The sequence below is a fragment of the Monopterus albus genome, unplaced genomic scaffold (assembly GCF_001952655.1).
Source record: "Monopterus albus unplaced genomic scaffold, M_albus_1.0 scaffold6.1, whole genome shotgun sequence".
NCBI classification, from domain to species: Eukaryota; Metazoa; Chordata; class Actinopteri; order Synbranchiformes; family Synbranchidae; genus Monopterus; species Monopterus albus.
The window spans coordinates 5,267,132-5,288,857 of record NW_018127886.1 but is presented as its reverse complement, the minus strand read 5'-3'; the positions used below and the strand labels follow the sequence as shown (position 1 = coordinate 5,288,857).

The 21,726-nt window shown below is 38.9% G+C and overlaps 4 protein-coding genes across 10 annotated transcripts in view; 1 reads left to right on the top strand and 3 right to left on the bottom strand.

Annotated features, from left to right (window-relative positions):
* The window catches only part of sycp2 (synaptonemal complex protein 2), a 19,875-nt gene extending 13,679 nt beyond the window's left edge, over nucleotides 1-6,196 (bottom strand). For 2 of the 5 annotated variants that reach the window (XM_020615663.1, XM_020615670.1), the window contains exons 1-20: nucleotides 6,062-6,196; nucleotides 5,566-5,670; nucleotides 5,310-5,450; nucleotides 5,086-5,217; nucleotides 4,895-4,999; nucleotides 4,769-4,793; nucleotides 4,282-4,367; nucleotides 4,086-4,180; nucleotides 3,958-3,992; nucleotides 3,727-3,869; nucleotides 3,556-3,608; nucleotides 3,330-3,375; nucleotides 2,917-3,021; nucleotides 2,769-2,829; nucleotides 2,458-2,606; nucleotides 2,094-2,168; nucleotides 1,632-1,712; nucleotides 679-787; nucleotides 272-426; nucleotides 56-127 (exon numbers count right to left, since the gene is read on the bottom strand). In XM_020615663.1, the coding sequence (XP_020471319.1) occupies nucleotides 56-127; nucleotides 272-426; nucleotides 679-787; nucleotides 1,632-1,712; nucleotides 2,094-2,168; nucleotides 2,458-2,606; nucleotides 2,769-2,829; nucleotides 2,917-3,021; nucleotides 3,330-3,375; nucleotides 3,556-3,608; nucleotides 3,727-3,869; nucleotides 3,958-3,992; nucleotides 4,086-4,180; nucleotides 4,282-4,367; nucleotides 4,769-4,793; nucleotides 4,895-4,999; nucleotides 5,086-5,217; nucleotides 5,310-5,450; nucleotides 5,566-5,589 (1,692 nt within the window). In that variant the 5' untranslated portion in view covers nucleotides 5,590-5,670; nucleotides 6,062-6,196. The remainder of the gene's footprint in view (nucleotides 1-55; nucleotides 128-271; nucleotides 427-678; nucleotides 788-1,631; nucleotides 1,713-2,093; nucleotides 2,169-2,457; nucleotides 2,607-2,768; nucleotides 2,830-2,916; nucleotides 3,022-3,329; nucleotides 3,376-3,555; nucleotides 3,609-3,726; nucleotides 3,870-3,957; nucleotides 3,993-4,085; nucleotides 4,181-4,281; nucleotides 4,368-4,768; nucleotides 4,794-4,894; nucleotides 5,000-5,085; nucleotides 5,218-5,309; nucleotides 5,451-5,565; nucleotides 5,671-6,061) is intronic. The other 3 variants (XM_020615657.1, XM_020615679.1, XM_020615690.1) reach the window with 3 other exon arrangements.
* Nucleotides 6,197-7,813: 1,617 nt separating this feature from the next.
* On the bottom strand, nucleotides 7,814-11,029 carry ppp1r3da (protein phosphatase 1, regulatory subunit 3Da). 2 transcript variants are annotated; one of them, XM_020617936.1, is made up of 3 exons: nucleotides 10,844-11,029; nucleotides 9,592-10,522; nucleotides 7,814-8,306 (listed from the first exon to the last, which is right to left on the bottom strand). In XM_020617936.1, the coding sequence occupies exons 2-3, from the start codon at nucleotides 10,492-10,494 to the stop codon at nucleotides 8,292-8,294; spliced, it is 918 nt and encodes a 305-aa protein (XP_020473592.1). In that variant the 5' UTR covers nucleotides 10,495-10,522; nucleotides 10,844-11,029; the 3' UTR covers nucleotides 7,814-8,291. The 2 variants fall into 2 exon arrangements, with proteins under 2 accessions (XP_020473592.1, XP_020473583.1); XM_020617927.1 differs by lacking the exon at nucleotides 7,814-8,306 and having other exon boundaries at nucleotides 9,099-10,522; nucleotides 10,844-11,028.
* A 116-nt stretch (nucleotides 11,030-11,145) lies between these two features.
* On the top strand, nucleotides 11,146-14,078 carry fam217ba (family with sequence similarity 217 member Ba). The gene is made up of 4 exons (XM_020617893.1): nucleotides 11,146-11,819; nucleotides 11,929-12,028; nucleotides 12,170-12,234; nucleotides 12,330-14,078. Exons 1-4 carry the CDS (start codon nucleotides 11,713-11,715, stop codon nucleotides 13,762-13,764), a joined length of 1,707 nt encoding a protein of 568 aa, XP_020473549.1. The 5' UTR covers nucleotides 11,146-11,712; the 3' UTR covers nucleotides 13,765-14,078.
* A 2,060-nt stretch (nucleotides 14,079-16,138) lies between these two features.
* On the bottom strand, nucleotides 16,139-20,493 carry ttll9 (tubulin tyrosine ligase-like family, member 9). 2 transcript variants are annotated; one of them, XM_020617906.1, is made up of 14 exons: nucleotides 20,309-20,493; nucleotides 19,880-19,926; nucleotides 19,647-19,739; nucleotides 19,452-19,563; nucleotides 19,167-19,352; nucleotides 18,993-19,061; nucleotides 18,792-18,882; nucleotides 18,579-18,619; nucleotides 18,392-18,479; nucleotides 18,094-18,152; nucleotides 17,733-17,929; nucleotides 17,185-17,298; nucleotides 16,723-16,847; nucleotides 16,139-16,494 (listed from the first exon to the last, which is right to left on the bottom strand). In XM_020617906.1, exons 1-14 carry the CDS (start codon nucleotides 20,336-20,338, stop codon nucleotides 16,424-16,426), a joined length of 1,323 nt encoding a protein of 440 aa, XP_020473562.1. In that variant the 5' UTR covers nucleotides 20,339-20,493; the 3' UTR covers nucleotides 16,139-16,423. The 2 variants fall into 2 exon arrangements, with proteins under 2 accessions (XP_020473562.1, XP_020473570.1); XM_020617914.1 differs by lacking the exon at nucleotides 18,392-18,479 and having other exon boundaries at nucleotides 18,094-18,198.
* Between the last annotated feature and the right edge of the window lie 1,233 nt (nucleotides 20,494-21,726).

Sequence of the window (21,726 nt, the reverse complement as noted above, 5' to 3'; positions counted from 1 at the left end):
AACAACACATAGTACTTTAATGTTATTTTAAAGTCTAATAATTTGGTGATTGTACCTTTTCATGCTTGTCAGCCTTGTTCTTACTGGTCTGTTTGGGAGCCATGCTCTGTAAAGATGTATCACAATTCCAAAAGCAAAAACAGCATCATATTTTGAATACTTTCAAACATATTTTTGGTTTACTATTGAGTGATCATTCAGTTAAAACACTGTTGAATATTTTGAACACTTGTACATCATGTTACATGCTGTATGTTCAGTATTGTCATACCTGCTGTATTGTGGCATCTGCTATTGTGGTGCTGGGTGATGTGCCATGACTGGAGGTCTTAGTTGTCCTTAGCTCTCTCAGCTGAAATTCATCTCGTCTATCACATGAGTGAACCATCTCCAAAGATGGCTTCCTTTTACCCTTGGCATGAGTATCTAAAAGGCAGAAATGAACAATGTCATACTTGAGAGTTGAATCTAAACGCCTTGCTTCAAATTATCTTTCAGACAATATGAAAGTAAGAATTACAGCATTAAAAAGTAATAAGGAACTTCCCACCAAGCAAGACAAACATGCTTGGAATAATATGGGCTTTTAGACTTTTGGGGAGTAATGATACCATGAAGATAATACAATACTAGAACTGGTGTGAATCAATGAATTAACAGTTTCTTGTATCCACTTACCTGATGACATAAGAGAAGAAAGGGAACTAGCACCATGCACACTTCCTCCTGCACTATTGCTGATGAAAGTGGTGGACTCTGAAATCTTAATCTTGGCTGGGGTCACCATCTGAATGGAAAATCAGAATGACTGTGTCTGTGGCTCTTTTTAAAGACCTCGTTAAAAGCTCTATTTAAATGTGATACCCCAATGATTCCATGAAAAAAACTGTATGTGTAATCCTGTTCAAAATCTAGGTCAGGATCACCTACAGAGTGGAAATACAGAAATTCTGCTGTCAATAGGGATTCAGTGTCTTGCACAATGAGTCCTAGTAGAGCACTTAGTGCTTGATATTCATCAACAAAATGATTCAACTTAATATAATTGATTCCTTTACTCTTTATATCCCCTACTGGCCGTGAATGTTAGTTTTAACAGATATACAACCAACAACAGCCCTTTTTAAGTGAACAATATTGTATTCATTTTTTGAAAAGCCATAACACAGGATTGCATGTACACATAGTGCAAATTAGATTCCACCATTGACCACTATTTGTAAGCAATCTCAAGAGAAATCAATTCAAATCATTACAATGTGACAGTTTTATCTAAAGCCCTCTTAACAATCTTTACTGCTCTTTCTCTCAAACACATTGCTCTTGAGTCAGCTTTTGTAGACATAACATAATGGTGTGACATGCTGTTACATTAAATCATTTTATACAAAACAGTGTCATAGCTGGACAAAATCAATGTTTTGTCTAAATGACCATATAACATACTTGGGGTAATTAGAAAAAATTTTATATATTAACTCAATTAGCATGAATGACTACTGTAACCACAGAAATCGCAAAGATGTGGAGGGCTTACAGAACTAGCAAAGACAGCTGTCAATGACATACTGCTTAAACAATATTACAATTAACTGCATATCTGATTTATTTTACAAAACTAAATCTTTTACCTGTGCAGACAGGGCAGGCAAAATGTATGGGTCAGTATTTTTCTCACTTTTACCTAGGGACACCTGGGTCTCAGGAACAACCTGCATGGAGAGTAGCATGCAATATAAACACACAAACACCTAACAGCTGTAATGCTGGTTTGCATTAAAGAGAGCTTTCAAATGTTTAAAGAACTTCTGATACAATAATATTATGTTAATGTAAATCTCATGACTAATGCCCAGCACCCTCTATAAAATGTTATGTTTAAAGCCACGGCCCATTTACTGAGCATACTACATCGCTCGGTTTGTATTCTGTCAATTTTATTTAAACCCATCTCAGACCTAACTTGAGCCAACCACACAATAGGGGCCTGCCCCTACTGTTGCTAGTTTAACACATTTTGGCATCTTTACTTATCATATTATTCCCATCCCAGCTGTATATTAACTGCTTTATGTTAAAAGACCACTGCTTACCTGAGAGCTGTTCTCTTCCATTATAATTTTAACTGTTGTCTTCACTACAGATGTGCCCATCTTTCCTACAAAGCCCTGACAGGAAGAGATGTAAATCAACATTTTTTTTTTCATGAACACACTCCAGACCCTGCATAAAGCCAAAGCAAGAATACTGTGGTTTTCAAGTTTTACAAGCTATTAAGTGTTTGATCACAATGAACTGCAGTGACTGAAAAAATTAAACCAAGTGTCAAAACATTTTTTTCCCCACAAGATGCCAAGTTCTTCACTATGTCATTACTGTACCTCAAATATTTACTGATTGTGTACTTTAAAAAAAAAAAAAAAAAAAAACTATCCATATTCCTAAATCATGACCTACTTTGTCTTTGCAATGTCCGTAGACTCTACGAGCAGCCTGATGGATGTCCAGGGAGGAACTGAAGTGGATGGTGAGACTTGAACCTTCCACCTCACCGACAACCACCAACTCTGACAGCTTTAACTGCAAGACTTTCCTCTTGCTCTCCTCTGGAGATAAGAACATAGTGTACTATTGTTACACACACGCGCAAATACTTAAAAACAAATACACATGGCCAGTCACACACAAACCAAAAGGGGATTATTATCTCCTTGAAGTGCAGTAGTCATGCAAGCATAAATACTAATGCTGCTGTTTTTTCTGATTACCTGTAACAGTGTAGCTTTCAACTTCATTCTCATTGATACATATTGTTTCCCACTGGCCCTCCTACATCAATGGGAAACCACAGAACATTAGACTGTAACAGATGTACATCTACTGTTGATTATGTAACTATAGTTAATCTTGAGGTACCTGTGCCTCTTCATCAGCCAAAGAGAAGTAAAAGGAGATGCTGTTGCTGCCAAGGTTGAAGTCGATCCAGAATTCTTCAAGCTTCTCATCGACAGGCATCAGTAACTGGCAACATAATTACATTTCTCTCAACACAACCAATACACTTAGGATTACATTATGAATTTGTGGCATTCCACCTTATATGCAACAGTTAAATGTACCAAGAAGAACAGGGCATTTTGATCATTTCTTTATTGTCGTCGAATTATAATTTCTACATGATTTCTGTATCTTGAATATGCTATCAGACTCATGCACAGAGAACCTCTACTTGTTGCTGTGTATCTCTGAACATTTATTAATGATGTAGTTTCAAATTCTTTTTTTTTTCCTCCCATTTTCAGAACCAAAGCAATCCCGTTGCCACTGACCTCATGTTTGTCCAGGTAAGCCTCCAAACAGGGATAGGAATACACTCTACAGTACAGAGAGCATTGTTATTTAGTTTAGTGAATCTGTCTTCAGCAGTGTGTGTTCCCTACCTTTGTTCTCTCAAAAAATTATATATAGAGAATTTAATAAACAGATGATATTTGAAATTAATTGGCACATAATTCAGTTCATCTTGGGATGAACTGAATTATGGTATGTGTATACCTTCTCTTGTCTCCTTGCATCCCATTCACCAAGTTCAGAAACTTGCGACAATCCTAGAATCACACACAATCACACTGAATTCTTTGTAAGCTATTGCAAAATTATTACAATAAATTGCCACAGTAGTGCAAAAAATGTAAATGCAAATTAAATAAAATTGCCTAATTTTACCGTCTCAAACTCTGAATCATGGATCTTGGAAAATGCATGGGCCACATGTTCCATGCTGAACCATCGATCTGCCAGCTCTTTCCTCTGTTCCGGGTAAGTCATTCTGCATAGTGCCTCCATCACGGCTGTCTGCAAGTCATAATCTGACACAAACAAACTTGCTCTGTATATGTTTTGTGTCTGTGTATGCCTATGGAAGAAGAAAGGTTGTACTATTCATAAAACACTTACCACCACCCTCCAGTACATGACCAGCCAGCTTGATCCTGTAGAAATATGGATATGTAAAGGTTCCAGGCTGTGTACGGATATTGTAAAAAAAGTAAAAATGATTCTTACTATAAACTACCATGACATACATGATATCTGAGGCCTCCTGTGAAGTCAGGATCTTCTTCTCTTTTTTAAGCTCCACTGGGATTTTGTCCAGAATGAAGTTAAATTTACGAATCGCCTGTTAGAACATCGTTAGCAAGTAAATTTTTGAACAAACACCGAAATGCTACTTCAAAAAAGAAAGAAAAAAAAAAAGCAGTTATTAAAATTATTTCACACCTCTTTTTGGATCAGGACGTAGATTCTGGGGTCAACTCCCAGTTGACCAATAGGATACAGAAAGGCCTCTGTGATTTTGTGTAATCCTGTATAAAAAGAAATGAAAAAAAAAGCATGTTGCATCAATTCTGTAAACAGAGACAAAATGTTTTCTTATGTACTGAGATTCATCATGAACATGTTGACATGTATGCTTTGACATGATTCTAAGGAGCTTGCCTTGTTACTCACAGTGGGAATTTTTTTTTTTTACACAAATCTCAACACTAGTGTGAGAAAGATTTAATGTTAACTGCAGAACAAGCAGATTCAAGTAATACTGCAACAAATATATATTGTTAACAAATAGTGACATTTCTAAACATTAGCAATTCAAGGTGGAACATACGTTAGTTTTCATTCTCCACTTGGATACTAAGAACAAATGAAGATGAAACACACATACTGAGGACTGAATACAAATAAAGAAAACCATGCACAAGCATACCCTCTTTGCATGCTTCATGAATCACCTGTAATAGAGATATAAGAAACAGTTTTACATTAGTGACACCAGCTTGAGTAGCAAACTGTTACTATACAAAGTATGTTTTATTGTTAGATATTAGCTCACCATTAAAGCATCAAAGAAGTCCTCAGAGAGGTTAAACAAGGTCTCATCCCACTGCGGGCCACGCTGGATCCACAGTTGCCTGCATTTCTCAAACCACTGCACCATGTGCACAAAACCAGTTTCAATCAACCACTGACTATGTTTTACTTAAAACAGCACTAACACTCCGTAATATTGTGAGAGGTACTTATCTTTTTGATCAGGCCTTGAGCTATTAACCTTGGCAGGCCTTGTCCACTACCAGGTAGTTTCAGGTTTTTCCCACATTTGTAGAGGACTGCAAGACCCAAACTGGCTGATCTGAAATCTTTTTGATCCAACTTCTATGTAAACAATATAGAAAATGATTCAACCTTTAAAGCTACAAACAACAAAGCAATGTGGTTTATTTGTGGCTGCGATGGCTACATTTTACCCTGCTGACAAGTTTATCCAATTTGGTAAGGAACTGCTGGGAACATTTTATGATGGTCGCTTCATGTATGTCTCTTTGCAAAAATACATCCAGAGCTTGGACATCCCCACTCTTTAACACCCAATCAATGACATTCTCCAACTGCAGGGGAAGAGAGTTCATCAAAGTTTACTTTTCACAACCGCAGTACAATAAAACAACCAGAGCAGTTCAAGTGTAAGTAATCTGCGTCTTACGTCGATACTTGCATGCCCACCTTTGTGTCCTGAACCGATGCCATTCTTCTTTTTAAGGAACCTCTTTATTGGCATTTGGTCTCTTGTCTTCAAAATAACTGCCCAATAACCTACCAACTTCAACACTAAATGGACATGAATTAACACTATCAAACTCAATGTGCAGCCGAGCTTTATGACTCAGTAACAATGATTTAACATTAGGGATATGATGTTATAAGCCTGGCTAACCGCTTGACAAGCTAACGTTGTCATATTAATCTACCAACACTGATTACAAAAACCAGCCTAAAGCTAAATCACCTCTGCTGTGAAACAAACGGCACCATTTAGCTTAGTTACAATCTCACTACTCCTAGTTAATGTTAGTTTAATGATAGCTTTTGCTAAAGCTAGCTGAAGTTACTTCTCACGGTTAACACAAATTTCCGGCCATAACGGTAGACTGAAACTGAATAACTAAAATCGTTCAGCATGGACAACAACAGGTTTTATTTTTCTTATAACGTTACTTACCGTGTTGTCAAATTCCGTACAAAAAAAGAACATGATACTTATACTTTGACAGGTTTTTAACTAGCCCAGCTCAAAACCCGCGAAGTCTTTGTTTACGCATGCGCAGGACAGGTTCCTAACGTCCGGATGTTTCTCCTTTCTGTCCCACAACCTTCAGGACATTAAGTGCAAAAAGTAGGTTGCAGCTACTGCAATTGTTCTTTCGCTTACATCTAGCCCCTTGGGATTTATAAGACTGACAATTAAGAAATTATATTATTAAATAATTTTTAACTACCATAGCCTACTTTTAATGTACCAAAGCATAAACCTGTAGTGTTGTTTTTCCAAGAAAAAATTCTGTGAAGAAGAATGCTAAAATAAAGGATTTGTCAATGCATTATTAATGAGAATATATGTTACTATATATTTATTATGTATAATATATGAATAAATGCTCAATTGTAGGAGAGGTGAAATAAAACTTTTATATTCAGGAAAGCTGAAAGAGGGGAGAAAAAAATAATATATCCATGGATTCAACAGGAGCTGCAAGAGTGGCTAAAAAGGGGGAGGGGGAGGTATTGTCCCAAAAGTATTTTTAAAGTAAACAAGATTTAAAGTAGCCTAATTGTCTGATCAACTGTTCAGACATCAGTATTCCAGCTTTTATTTTGTTGGAATTTCATCACTTCTTACAGTTTATTCCTAATATCTAATAACTACTGACCCCTGATCTATTGTGTTCAGTAGCAGAGTACTCAACAATGGAATACTATGAACTGGCTAAATGAAAGTATAGTCAAAATTTGGATTTAACTGATATTTTAATTAATACGTTGTATTGTTGGCCTATGCGAGTTATACACTTTAATGGTAAGTTTCCCATTTTACCAACAAAAGTGCCCAACTCCACCAGGATGTTATGTCTGCAAAAGAAGACAATAAATGAAGTTTGTGTTGATATTTAACCTTATTTCCATAATTTGATCAGCAACATTGTTTGTTTTTTTTTTTTTAGATGAAACATATTTAAGTGAAAATGACATCACTTTATACTGGGACTGGACAAACTAGGCTATAATCTAAACATAGACTTGTCAAAGATGTTCTCACTGTGTTAAATCATCTAGTAATTTATTCCCACATTGATGAAAAAAAAACAAAACAAAAAAACGTTTCATTTTTTCTTCCAGAAAGGCTAACAAAAGAAAGCTCTGTGCCTTCTACACTGTGCCTTCTATTTATAAGTACTTTACTCTTCTTCTTTTTTTTTAAATCTCTTTTCCTAATGCACATTACTTTGCTTGTTAACATGTATGTACACATTGAGAGCCACTGTACCAGTCAAATTCCTTGTATGTCCGGCACACCTGGCCAATAAAGCTGATTCTGACAGAATATGGTTTTTGTTCATTCAGAGACAGATTATGAACTGTAGGTCTCCATGCTGATTTTGTCCCTAGTACTTAAAACTTTGAACACCTCTTTTGTTTCAGCCACCCCTAGTGGACTGATAGGCCTTTACATACAGTACTTGTAGTGGGCTGAGAGATGTTTTAAGTATCACATTGTTTCCCAGTCAGGAACACCAGTGATAGTGGGGAATACCACTCCTGTTTGAAATTATTTTTCTCACAAGAAAAAAAAACTCAGAGTAGTAGAAGCTGGTAGAGTATAGCTTGAAGAGGTGGGACCTCAACTTTCAATAAAAATATCAATCTAAAGAATATACACTATATAAAATGAATATAATAATAATACAAACTGATCATTATGCAAAATTGTGCTTTATTCTTAAACAAAATATACAGTGATTTCCGATTTATTTTAAAAAATTACTTTGCATCTATCCAAGGGTTTGACTTTGCTCGACAATATTTGACTCAAAAATAAACTGAAGAAAAATGGTTCAACAGAGCAGATTCCTGTAATATATAGATCTCTTTTCTATGTCAAATACTGAGCTGGACTGAAATGCATTCAACAGTAAAAGGCCATGCAGGAAAATCCAATAATATGAAAAGAAAACCCAAAGTTAAAACAGTAGCACTAAAGCTGGCATCAGGTATAAGTGTAATAGTGTTTGCAATAGAATACTGCACTTTAACTAGGTCTGTGCATACAGTAGTCAACAGTTTATCTTGATTCAAAGATTCCCTTTGTTAGCATTAATCTAACAACATTACATATACAATGCTGACAACCCCATAAAGCGTTCCATGGGATTGTTCTACCTTTAGTCAGAACCCTAAATGAAGTGTACCATACTGTCTTCGCATTCTCTGTCAGCAACATTGTTTGTTTTTTTTTTTTTAGATGAAACATATTTAAGTGAAAATGACATCACTTTATACTGGGACTGGACAAACTAGGCTATAATCTAAACATAGACTTGTCAAAGATGTTCTCACTGTGTTAAATCATCTAGTAATTTATTCCCACATTGATGAAAAAAAAACAAAACAAAAAAACGTTTCATTTTTTCTTCCAGAAAGGCTAACAAAAGAAAGCTCGGTGCCTTCTATTTATAAGTACTTTACTCTTCTTCTTTTTTTTTTAAATCTCTTTTCCTAATGCACATTACTTTGCTTGTCAACATGTATGTACACATTGAGAGCCACTGTACCAGTCAAATTCCTTGTATGTCCGGCACACCTGGCCAATAAAGCTGATTCTGACAGAATATGGTTTTTGTTCATTCAGAGACAGATTATGAACTGTAGGTCTCCATGCTGATTTTGTCCCTAGTACTTAAAACTTTGAACACCTCTTTTGTTTCAGCCACCCCTAGTGGACTGATAGGCCTTTACATACAGTACTTGTAGTGGGCTGAGAGATGTTTTAAGTATCACATTGTTTCCCAGTCAGGAACACCAGTGATAGTGGGGAATACCACTCCTGTTTGAAATTATTTTTCTCACAAGAAAAAAAAACTCAGAGTAGTAGAAGCTGGTAGAGTATAGCTTGAAGAGGTGGGACCTCAACTTTCAATAAAAATATCAATCTAAAGAATATACACTATATAAAATGAATATAATAATAATACAAACTGATCATTATGCAAAATTGTGCTTTATTCTTAAACAAAATATACAGTGATTTCCGATTTATTTTAAAAAATTACTTTGCATCTATCCAAGGGTTTGACTTTGCTCGACAATATTTGACTCAAAAATAAACTGAAGAAAAATGGTTCAACAGAGCAGATTCCTGTAATATATAGATCTCTTTTCTATGTCAAATACTGAGCTGGACTGAAATGCATTCAACAGTAAAAGGCCATGCAGGAAAATCCAATAATATGAAAAGAAAACCCAAAGTTAAAACAGTAGCACTAAAGCTGGCATCAGGTATAAGTGTAATAGTGTTTGCAATAGAATACTGCACTTTAACTAGGTCTGTGCATACAGTAGTCAACAGTTTATCTTGATTCAAAGATTCCCTTTGTTAGCATTAATCTAACAACATTACATATACAATGCTGACAACCCCATAAAGCGTTCCATGGGATTGTTCTACCTTTAGTCAGAACCCTAAATGAAGTGTACCATACTGTCTTCGCATTCTCTGGGGACACTGAGCTTGTAGCTATGGCAAACCAACTTATAATTCTCACCATTATTGTTGTCCCAGTATTCAGCTCCACAGACTTTGTACTGAATGGCAAACTCTAACACTGCTCCTGGCTGTAAGAAAGGAGGAATGGTCAGGTGGAAACGAAATGTATCACAGCTGAGTTGGCTCCCTCCTCCTTCCCTGGTATTTGTGATGGTGGACACCCAAGAGGCCTTAGTTTCTGTGCAGCTCTTCCAATCTGTAAATGAATAGCGAGCTGTGACGTCTTTCTCAAAATCCAAATTGAGGACCTGGGTAATTCCGATGACACCAAGCTCACAACAAAACACTCTCTCGAGACACACTTTCTGCTCATGGAGACGATGCAGGAATCCTGGCTGGTCACCGGGTTGCTGGGAGAAAAGAGGCTTCATGTATGGCAAGGAAATCTCCAGATGCCTTCCACCTGCCAACTCTGCAGCCATCAACAACCTAAAGGTAACGTGATATGGTACAGATGGATCCTCTCCAGATTTGAAAAGCTTGACATCTTCAAGGTCGAGCCCCACAGAGTCAACAAACCGTACACCAACATTTCTGCATCGTTTCTTCTTCTCTGGGGTGGAAGGCAGAGACAGTGATCGTTGACGGATGATGGGTTTAGGAGCGGGTTCACAGGAGAGGCTGCGGTGGAACTCTTGTTTCCTCGGTAGAGAGACTCGGGGACTTGGGGGGCGGATGGGAACTGGCTTCTTTACTACATTCGGCTTGTCAGCTTGAAGCATTTCGGTCAGGTTGACTGTCATGCAGGGCCTTGACACACTGCTGCTGGACATCTGGTGTTCATATTTTGTAGAGGGAATCCTTTCATGTCCAATAAACCACTCTTTATCCATGCTCTTTGACAATTAGTGCCCTGCTCACCTGTAAAGTAAATTATGAAACAAATTGTTTTGTTTGTTTTACATCACATTCGTCCCCAAAATGCTGGCTACTCTAATCAAACGCCCAATCACCCTGATGTAACATTAGCGTACTTTCCTAAGGTTAAAAATGCATTATGTACTGCAAATTTGACAAGAACAGCTATTTCGTTGTTGGAAATAAGTACGCAGGAGAGACAGTGGGCGTGCACCCTGCGAGTACGTGCATGGATACACGCTAGGCTACAGTTTCTCTCTCCTTGAGCACTTGCAACATTACTGAAATACTGTTCAACAAAATTAGACGTCAACATCACCTCACCATATAAAGATATGAAGCGTTAGTAAGGCTACATCTAAGATGCAGGATGTAGCCTGCTTGATCCTCCATTTAAAGTAGTGTATAGTTGATCTCCGCGTTTCCGTGCGTCATGGAGGTCACGTCCCTGCTGTTGATTGCAATCACGTGAACTGATTTGCAGCTGGTAGCTCCTACTGTCCAGCAGCCTTTGTAACTGGCTCTAGAGTTTGATGATCAGTTAACATGCGCGCAGCTAGTAGGAAGCTACAAAAGGTTCCTGGTGTTGCATGGGAGATTGAGTAATATAATATTTATAGTAATAATTGTGTGCATTGTTTTGACTTATTTCTTCAAACACAGAGTTGATCGTTTCCACACTTGTATCCATTATTTATCAACAGCAAGGAGACTCCAAAGAGCTTTTGCATATTTTATTTTAAAGGTTAACTGATATGCGTGTACTTCAATTCCCATAATGCACCTGTAACACTCACAAGAGCCACTCAGCAGCAGGTAAACAAACCCATCTGACTGGGATGGTGAGCCAAACAAAGCGTATGCGCTGCCTGACGGTCTTGCATTTTTAATGGCGATAAAGATGACAATCAGAAAAAAGATACCTCTGCCCTCACCAGTTCTTTAAAATCGTCTCTGGAATATTATTCATCAGCGAGGAGAATCGACGAAGGACGAGTTTAATCTGCGGTGGAACACGGATTGTATATGTTATCTGCGCATGATGCATTGCAGCGCTTTAGAGAAAATGGGTGTTTTTTGCCTCATTATCAGATTAGAGTATCTGATCCGAGATGTCGGTTGGGTTCTTTAGCTACCGTATCATTTAACTGTGCTGGGCTCAGAACATCACCCCCTCTCTGGCGATCTGCAACATGGGGCCCATCATGCAGGAACGCACAGCATCCACGACACTGAAACGGGTCGTCTCCAAGGAGAAGATCCGCGTAAAAAATACTGAAAATAGCGAACCAGTAACCAGGTAGGCCTCATTTTACATTGGCACGTTTAAGGAAAAAGTAAACAGGTCATGTTTTATCTCAGACATATGTTATAGGCGAACCTGACAAACTACTATCATGTTTCCACAGTTCAAAGAAAATTAATAAGATTAAGAAATCAGTGGGCCAAATGAAAAATGGCCTCCCAGGACCAGGTCAGGAAAAAGACATAGTGACAACAGTACAGAAGGTGAGTAAATGGCATTGTAGTTAATTAAAGAGAGACCATGTTTTGACACTATTGTTCTTTGCAACATGTGGACTATATTCTTCATGAAAGTCAAAACAGAAATAGGCTATTAAAACCACTTCCATAATGACTGTTTTACAGGGTGCGCAGTCAAAAGGTGGCAGGGTCAAATATGGCTCTACACAGAATACAAGCAAACTCTCCAGGTGAGAGAGGGGTTTGCATTATTATGAAATGCTTTGCTTCAGGTGCAGTAAATCCCTAAATCCCCAGCTGCTTGTTCACACTTGTCTCTTTACAGCCCTGATGAAGAAGATTTTAGACCTCAACTCCGCAAACACTCATCTGTGCACAGAAAAGAGGAACAACGAGAGAATCAGCGTATGTCACAGTGCGGCACTGAGGTACATCAAAATCGTGGGGGAATAGTGAAAAATCGACGAGCCCTCTCCTTGCCCCTCTCCCCAATATCAGGGCTACGACATATGCCAGCACAGCCCCTAACACACTCCCCAGCCCCCACCCCAGAGGCACTACAGCAGCACTACAACCAAAAGGATGATGACACTGATGGCGCTAGTGATCTGTCAGACTCTGAGCGGCTGCCTGTACTTCCCTCTCCCTGTACTCCCTGCACCCCTCCTCATCTCAACCTCCGGGCTGAAGTCATCAATACTCATGAGTTCCCCCCGGATATCCCAGGACCCCATGGGACTGTGGGCAATGAGGATGAGAGTGAAAAACCCAGCTACAGTTACCCAGACTTTCTGCCTCCTCCATTCAACTGCTGGAGCCTTAGACAGCTGGCAGTTTTTCTTCATACAGAGGGCCGTGGAGCGCCCCGGCCCAAGCCTGTAGGGCCCTTAGAAAAGTACCTGGAGAGGCTGCTGCAGCTGGAATGGCTCCAGATCCAAACGGTACAAGCAGAGAGCAGCCGTCCACCTGGGAGTCGATCAAGGCCACAGAGCTTCCCCTCTGCCTCCACAGCTCACTCATCCAGGCCTCACACAGCTCCACCATCCCGTCTCAACTCACCTAAAGGGTTGCGGCATAGCCAGCGAGCCTTCCCATTTGCACCCATCAACAACCCTCCATCACCTGCCTCAACTCAGCACTCACTCTCCCGCTTTCCAGTTTGTCCTCACTGTCACATTCGCTACCCGATGTGCAATGGAAGCTGCTCTGCCTATGCCTACCAGCACCACTCACGACTTAGCCCACTGCTTGAGCTTAGAGCTAAACCTGGGGAGCCAGCAAAGCGGAGCAGCAGTGAGACTCGAGCAACCTCCACAGAAGGTAGGAGCCCAGGAGGACAAGGTGGAGGTGGAGGAGGAGCCCAGACCCCAGTTAGCCCCTCAGCTGGAAGGAGTCATCTCAGGCACATGCAGGCTGCAGGCAATGCCCGTAAGCAACCCCAGGAATCTGGAAGCAACACAAATGGTAGAGGTCAAGCGAGAAAAAGCCGCATCAGAGCTAACTCTGAGACCGATGTTAAAAAGGAGACCGGTGGCATTAATAAAGCAGCTGCTGTAGAGAAACGTGTTTTTGCTTCAGGTAAGAGAGAGTTCATCACCTCCATGACAGCGGAGAAGGACTGGCAGAGGACAGAGGCAGGAGGTCAAGTCTCGAAAACTGCCTTGAAAAGAGCTGCTAAAGAGCCGCAGTCTTTCTCCAAAATACCGCTTAGCAGTAAGCAGAACTGCAAAACAAAAAGTGTGCACTTTGTTGCAAAGTAACCCCTACAGATCTTCAGTATAGGGGTTTATTTACGGGGTTTTTCCATTATAGGAACCTACCAAAACATGTCGCACTGAGTAATGCTTATCATAGGTCTGCATTTGTTTCCACTATGGCTTGCCCACTTTGGAGGTGTGTTCCAGGAGCTACATTTTGACACCCCTCACGAGGTAGTACTAAAATCAAACACCAGGAATGTGAACGGGGAGGGGGTGCGTACACGCAGAACAGTCGCTGGTGATTGGTTAAATGTCCGCATCTTCACACCTCAAGCATTAGCATTACAAGCACCGTATGTAAATACACAGCTGACTGCATGTGTGAGAGGGGAGCAGCCCCTCTCTCCTCTAAAAAGAGACAGACAGAGAGAAATACAGTGGAAAACAAAGTAGGATGGTGCGCATCAAAGCCGGAGGCTATTTATAGTGATGATTAAGGGAAGTATGGAGTATCCCGCTTGTTAGGTTTCCGATAGTGGAAACGCAGCATTAGTTGTTACCTGCTACAGGAACCCAAACCTTTGATTGCTTTCAGTGTAATCTGTTTAATACTACAGCAGTCAAAATCTGTCAGTGGTGGATGGACTTCAAAACAATCAGATTGAGCAGCTAGAAAAGAGATAAAACAGCATATGTTACTTAAATAAAATGGAATTATACACACTGCATTTAATTTAAAATGTACTGTAATTATACAGTCACAAGTATGTCAGAACATAGTTTTGACAGAAGGCTAGGATTCTACAAACACAGCTTTTATGTAAACTGAACTCTTATTGCACTGCACAGTCATCTCTCTGTATACTACTAATGTTATAATAGGCATAAAGCAAGCATCTACTGTACTGTTGGACAGCTTTCAGCATAAGTAATCCATAGTGAAGTATAACAGATAATTACATTTAGTCATGGAGTACAACTGTAGCTGTTAGTGGAGTTTTTGATGTTGGAATGTATTTGTTTTTAATGCTTTTACTTTTTATATTGCTTTTTATCTTTTTCTTTGGTGCCTCCTATGTTCAGTTAAATCATCTTTGGCTGAAGAGAAGGAGTCTCAGTAAGTGATGATAAACTGCAGTAATGTAACTTATTTCAGACATTTGTTCAAAGGTTTTACATTTTTGGCTACAAGGGCTTTTCATGTTTGAACAGCTTGAACTGTAGTCTATGATAGTATACTGTATTTTGCATAGAGCTGAGCTCTTTGTATCACAGAAGACGGTGTAATGTTTGCTATGAATGTAAATGCATATTTTTCCAAATTTTATATACCATAGTTATATTTATGAAGATGTTGTGGTTGCTTTGTATTCATTGCCATTATTATGTTTACACTGTCATGCACACAAAGAAAAATATTAAGTAAAAGAGCTGAATGTAACTTTAATTCTTCTGTGCTGCACCATTGGTCATTCCTGAGATTTAGTGAAATTTCAACACATCACAGCTGTTAAGCTCCAACATGGTAATGTTATACATATCATCTTCATAGTCCACAGCATACGAAGAATTTAGAACACTGTTTACATTATAGTGTCTTAACTGTTTCTTGTGATTTACCATGTGTTCCAATTCATGGAAATGCTTCATCAACGTAAATGATGTGATATGTATTCAGATTGCATCTCCTTACTTAATATTCATGTAAAGCATCAAAGCCATAGGTAAGGAGCCAGGAGTGGTGATGTTATTGTAAATGTGTACACTACACTGACACGCACGCAGAAAGATTGTTGTATGTATTTTCTCAATGTTGAATGCCAGTATTTGTAAGGCATAGAAATAAATGTTTTGCACAGAAGGGGCATTGATGTGTTTTCTATTCTTAGGAGCACCTGAAAAAGTTAAAAACAAGAAGTGTCTTTCACAAGGTTTACAACAGTTTGAAGAAAATGCGATTTTGATTCATTTGCATATTAATCGTTTACTCAGGGCTGCAATGAGTTGAGATCACCTCAGATAACAAATTTTTTATGACGTGTTGCTAATGTTGTGCTCACTGAAGCCTCTCTACTCCCAGACACACACAGATACGTAGATGTCAAAGTCTTGGACACCAGGTACAATTCTAGCAGTATACACCAATCATAACAAATTTGACTAGGTTCAGCAATATAATATATCAATGTCAGTGTGTGGGGTATATTAGGCAGCAGGTGAGCATTCAGTCCTTGATGTGTTGGAAAAACGGGCAAGTGTAAGGATCTGAGTGACTCTGGCAAGGGCCGAACTGTGATGGCTGACGACTGGGTCGGAGCATTTCCCAGCCTGCAGGTCTGGTTAGGTGTTCCCGGTCTGTAGTTGTTAGTACCTACCAACAGTGTCTAAGGAAGGACAAACAGTGAACTGGCAACAAGGTCACGGATGCCCAAGGCTCACTGATGAGGAGGTCGACCTACTGTACATTAAACTTTTAAATGCCATTTGTTCTTTTCAAAAGATTAAAATTTGTCTGATCCTTTTGTGTAAAATGGTTGAAAACGAGAAATGTTGTACATTAGTCTCTATGAAGAGAACCATTCAGAGGCTGTAGAGTAGGGAGGCTGTTGAATTGGTTTAAAAATCAACTCTAACTTGTCCTCACACAGTTTTCAGTCCTTTTATATATTTTGGTCATAATGTTATGTCTGTTCTGTGCATACATAAAATACTACTGTGATTACATCCTCTTCTGGCCTGGAAATGGTTTTAGTAGCCTTCGAAGCTGCTTGTCTCTGTCATTCACACACCCTGCAACAAAGAATGAGTGTATATTTGCAATTAGTAATTTGTCATAACAGGCTTTTCAGCATGTCCACATTATCAAATAACATGGTCCTAACTGCATGCATACTTTTGCACATTTATCAGAATGGCTTACATACAGTTTATTTAATCTCAAAAATTGGAACTCTTATTGTAAAGCACAGAAACAAATGTAGCCTGAAAAGGTTTTCGGTATCAGCACAGTTAGATTACCCAAGTGTGTGTTGGCAGTGAAACATGAGCTGCCAAATGTTTCTAGGTTGACATCCTCTCTATAGACAGGTCCGTCGTTCCACATGAGATCATAGCCACCCACCCTTTTCTCCTTGCCAGTCAGTCTAATGAGAAAACAGTAAAAATAGAATACAGCATCGGCATGGCATAAAGAGATAAAAGAAATTCATCTGTAGAATAGTATGCACTTTTTGATCGGAGGGGAAAATTTAGTCAGTTGCTTATTGTTGCTATGGCACAGTCTAGTAAAGTGTTTCTCAGAGGTACTGCTTTGCCCCCAAGTTCTTAACTTTCAAATATGCCCAAAAATTATACATACAATTCTTTATACATTTCTGAATATCAGTAAAGAAAATGAGGCCTATAATAACTGGAGAGACAGAAAGCCCTCAACTTCTGCCTCCTGACAAAAGTCAAACATGATGAGAAAAAGGCCTTTACCTTCCCTCCATATCAACGACATTCAAAGTGTCTTCCAGCAGTCTGTACTTCATTTCGTAATCCTCTTGACTACTGGGCGTGTGTGATGGAGAGGCATTCACCTCAATTAACCACCTGAGAGGATATGGAGGGAGATGACATTTACCTTTGTGCTGGCATTAGGCCAAACCGTTCAGAAAGACCGATAGTTATGCACATGCAGCTGAATGAATTTTACACTATTTGCAAAGGAAAGAGGGACTGATATTAGTGTTATTTTTTACAGCAGGATTATTGCACCTTTGCCAGTTTTTCAGATGTGCAGATTTATGAGAATATTTATACATAGTTATTTCTGGAACCTAACACTAGCAGATTTACTGCTTTGTTTTTACAGTAAGCACCCAGGATGGCAACTCAAACTTGTGCCATATTGGCTTGTCTGTAAGTGTGCTTTTCTGTGCTTATGTGTGAGCATGCCTGTCTTACTAGTGGAAGTTCTCAAGTGAATATGTGTAGCTGATGCTGCACTGTGTAGGCATATATAGAATATGTGTCTGAGTACTTACGGTTTAAGGTTCTGATCCAGTAGAATGTCATACCCATAGAGCTCAAAGCAGTGCTTGTCGTTTATAATGACCTTTTGTACACTCTGTAGACTGCAGACACAGATGTTATCCATCTCTTTAAAGAGGGTTTCTACCATCTCTCTACCATGTTTTGCAGTCAGATATCTTCGAAGCTGCTGTATCTGCCACTTACATCCCTATTCAGAGATATATAAAACAAAGGAGGAATACAGAGGTGACAGAAGGTGATTAAGGGGAGAAATATATAAAAACAGTATAAAGGCAGACATATAATACAAAAAACTACAACCATACAAATACAAATATAATACAGTATTACTTATTCTTTTGAATTACACACCTTTACGGGATCATAGTCAGGTGCTGTTTTTTGAACAGCTACATTGGTGAGATGCATATCTGGAAAGAAGCACTTAGGAGAATTTGGGAACTTTAATGATGTCTCCTTCCATGGGGATGTGGATGAAAGTGACAAAATTAGGAACAGTAGCCTTAGAAAATGGGTCAAACCGGGCCTATTTAAAATTGATTTTACTTGAATATTCCATTAGACTGGGACTAAAAATTACCATAACCAGACTACAACATATCACATGGTGACAAAATGTCATGACACACACACACACACAAAGGGATACATTTGTCATGAATACTGCTAAGGGAGAAGCGGCTGCTGGAGAAGCGAGCAAAGCCATCTCGATACAGCCAGGCCTTCAAGGGAGCATACTGAAACACAAATACAACGAAGCACGCACCGATTCACACATGCAGCAAAACTTAAACTATGTATAAAAAACATTGCAATTCACAAGGTTCAGTACGTACTGATGTGACCAGCACATAGACCCTCAGATCAAATTTCCTGCCTGTGGGGACAAAAGGCATAAAAAGAACTGAAGCAAGACTAATAAAGACTCTACTTGGTCACTAATCCTCCTATTCCCAATTTGTCCATTTTCAGTTTTTGTTAAAGTAGATCATGTTGATTTGTCAAAATGGGACTGACAATGAAATCATATTTTTCATACAGTTCACTACCATTAATTAGGTAAGGGTTTTCTATATAACGTTGTGCCACATAGCTTTCCACTTGAGCTGCATCCTTCTGTTCCTCTGAACGGGTGCCATCCTGTGTAAGCACAGCATTATCAGTCTGAGTAACTCAGTGGTTAAGTAGAGTGTGTATTTTACTTTAATTTATTGAACAATCAATTTCTTGATGAAATCAGTACACATTACCTTCTTCCAATCAATGATGTCTTTGAGTTTTCTGAACAGGAAAATGCCTTTGCCTTGAGATTTTGCTGCCTAAATAAAGACAACCATTTTTCATGATTTGAAATACATTTAGGTGCTAATCTAATTTCAGTTTATAGGTACTCCCAAACACATATATGGTCTGCTTTAGCTCACCGGCTTCATGATCCAGGTGCTGCCAGGGCTTCTTTTGAACTCCTCTACAAAGAGATGATACTCGCTGGGCAGTGCAAATGTGCAGGGGAAAAAATCCCATCTGGATGCCTCCATGCGGCCAATATCTCTTTCAAGGTTTTTCCGGTATCTTTTCAGGTTTTTCACCATGAGGTTTTTGCGAGTCAGCTGTAATATAAAACACAGAAACACGTAAAAAGATCCCATGACTTCTGATTTGAAGGATATACAGTATTATCTCGAAGCATCAAACCGATTTTGCCTCACCTCATAATGGTTGCGAAAGTGGTTTATCCTTACATGTTCCTCCATATACAAATGATCAAAATTCTCCCTGAGCCAGCTAACATCACACCAGTTGAAATCCCACTCCCCATCACTGTGAGAAAGTTAACAGATATGTGTGAAAGCTACAATTCAGCAAAGAAGCTGATGTGATGAAGAACACAAAACCATACTCACTCTCTGACTTCAACCCAGCCTGGTCTCTGGCGCAGGACATCCTTTATGGTGCTGAGTTGGCCACATCTGTAACGCACACAACGTATTCCCTCCCTGAGGAGACATTGTCAGTGTTACTGTCATATATGGAAATACTGAGAGCTGTCACATTCTATAGAGGGGCATTCTGGGATCTGGGGGGCCTGCTGTTTCAAGCCACTTTTAAATTACAGCCAACCTAAAACAACACTCACTGCTCCTCGCTTTTGCCAGAGTCGGTTGAACCCTTGTATCCAGACGTCTGCAAAGGCGAAGAAACCAAAGCAAGACTTTAAACCCCAGTGATGCTGAGCACAAAGACTTCACAGCTGCAAACTACACATCGATTAGCAATTCCTCTGGCTTCCTTTTTACCAGCTACAGGATGTTTGCTACCAGATCCTTATGTTACTGCAACTGGTGTTAATTTATTCACAAACTTGGGCTAACCCTAACCCTGTTCCTGTACCTAGCTAATTATTTCCTAAATCTTCCACAGTGGGTTTGTTTAATAAAACCGCGGTGGTCTTCTTTGTCATAAAATTACTGCTAACGCTAAGCTAACTAACACTTTTATCAGAGTGATTTATTATCTTGTCAACAGAAAGTCTACAGAATAAAAAAAATGTCCACACAGCTCTTACCTTATACTTTGACATGGGTACGAACACCATTAAATGGTAGTAAATGATGGTCGTTTCTGCTATTATATATACACACTTAAAATATGTGTAAGTAAAATATAGCTGGTTGGTAACAGCCTGCTAGATTAGCAAGAAGGCTACAATGCTTCGTAGTGGTGTTTTACAACAGCTGTCATAGTAACCGCAGAACCGACTGACAAAGCCAGATTGTCCTAATGTGCTTTCCGTAGCAACAACATAGGCTACTGAGAGTATATTAGGTTGACCTAAATAAATATTATACAGTTTAAAATATATGACAAAATTATAAACATTTCAGTTATTGAACAAACCTGGGACCCAGTCTGCATGTCGATCATGTGGTAAAGTTTTATTTTGCTATGCTGGTGTGGGTTTGCTCGTACATCCTTCACAAATCCTTGACTTTACGACAGAAACACCACTTGGTGGCGCCAGAACCTCATGTAATAGAGAAGAGGGGTGCCTCTACTATTCTAATAGCAAAAGTCTAATTCTCTCCTTTTAAAAAATAAAAATAAAAAAAGGTATTATATTTTCGTCCAGCTTTAAATATTCCCAGTTTAATCAAACCAGTTATCCTGTAAAATTATTTATCTTCGATAGCCAGTTGGTTTTCTCTTGAACTTCTTTTCTCCCGCACCACTTAGATGTTATCTTTCACAGCCTATAGTCATTCAACAGCTGCCGCCACAATGCTGGTGCAAGCCTTAACAGCTGCAAGAGCTGCTGCCAGCACATCTGCAAAGTAGTGGTAAATTGAGGTAAATGAAAGTTAGAAAAATGGACTGTTCTTCAAAATTTATTTCTTTTTACATCACATTAAATAAAGTGAATGGCAAGTATGCTGCATAATACACCACACATGTGGCTACCTATGTTAAGATTGGTCTGTCCATTCTGAATTTAGTGAATATAACATTATATTTGGTACTGTTGTTGTCAGACAGTCCCAGTGATGTTTGTTTCATACAAGTTTGTTATTAAGTGTTATGAAATTTAACATTACTCTCAGTAACTTCATTATTGCTGTGATGTACTTTTATAATGAAATAAATACATTTCATATGGATTACATTTTAAATCCAGGGTTTGTTGTGTTTGTTATTGGTAGTTTACAGTTGCAGAGATTGTAGCAATCTATGATGTATTTTTGTAAGTTTGGGTCCTGGAAAGAGACCAGATTTCTCCTTTAGGTCTTGAGCTGAAAACATTTGAGAACCCCTGTTTTAGATTTTGACATAATAACCAGAACAGGCTAGGAAAAAGAGGGCTTTAAAGTTTGTACGTACGGTTTGGCCAGTTACCAAAGTGTACACAGTAATAAAGAACATAGGCCAGGCCTTTCAGCAATGTGTAACAGGGTTGCTCAACTACAGTACCTGAACCAAAACCCAGAC

Bases quoted from the DNA above. Each gene is read 5' to 3' on its own strand.
- ppp1r3da (XM_020617936.1), bottom strand. From the start codon at position 10,494: ATGGATAAAGAGTGGTTTATTGGACATGAAAGGATTCCCTCTACAAAA.
- fam217ba (XM_020617893.1), top strand. From the start codon at position 11,713: ATGGGGCCCATCATGCAGGAACGCACAGCATCCACGACACTGAAACGG. The intron at 12,029-12,169 runs GTGAGTAAATGG...ACTGTTTTACAG, and splicing joins TAGTGACAACAGTACAGAAG to GGTGCGCAGTCAAAAGGTGG. The intron at 12,235-12,329 runs GTGAGAGAGGGG...GTCTCTTTACAG, and splicing joins AATACAAGCAAACTCTCCAG to CCCTGATGAAGAAGATTTTA.
- ttll9 (XM_020617906.1), bottom strand. From the start codon at position 20,338: ATGGTGTTCGTACCCATGTCAAAGTATAAG. The intron at 19,564-19,646 runs GTGAGTATGGTT...ACTTTCTCACAG, and splicing joins GGCTGGGTTGAAGTCAGAGA to TGATGGGGAGTGGGATTTCA. The intron at 18,153-18,391 runs GTATCCCTTTGT...GCTTCTTTCCAG, and splicing joins TAGCAGTATTCATGACAAAT to ATATGCATCTCACCAATGTA.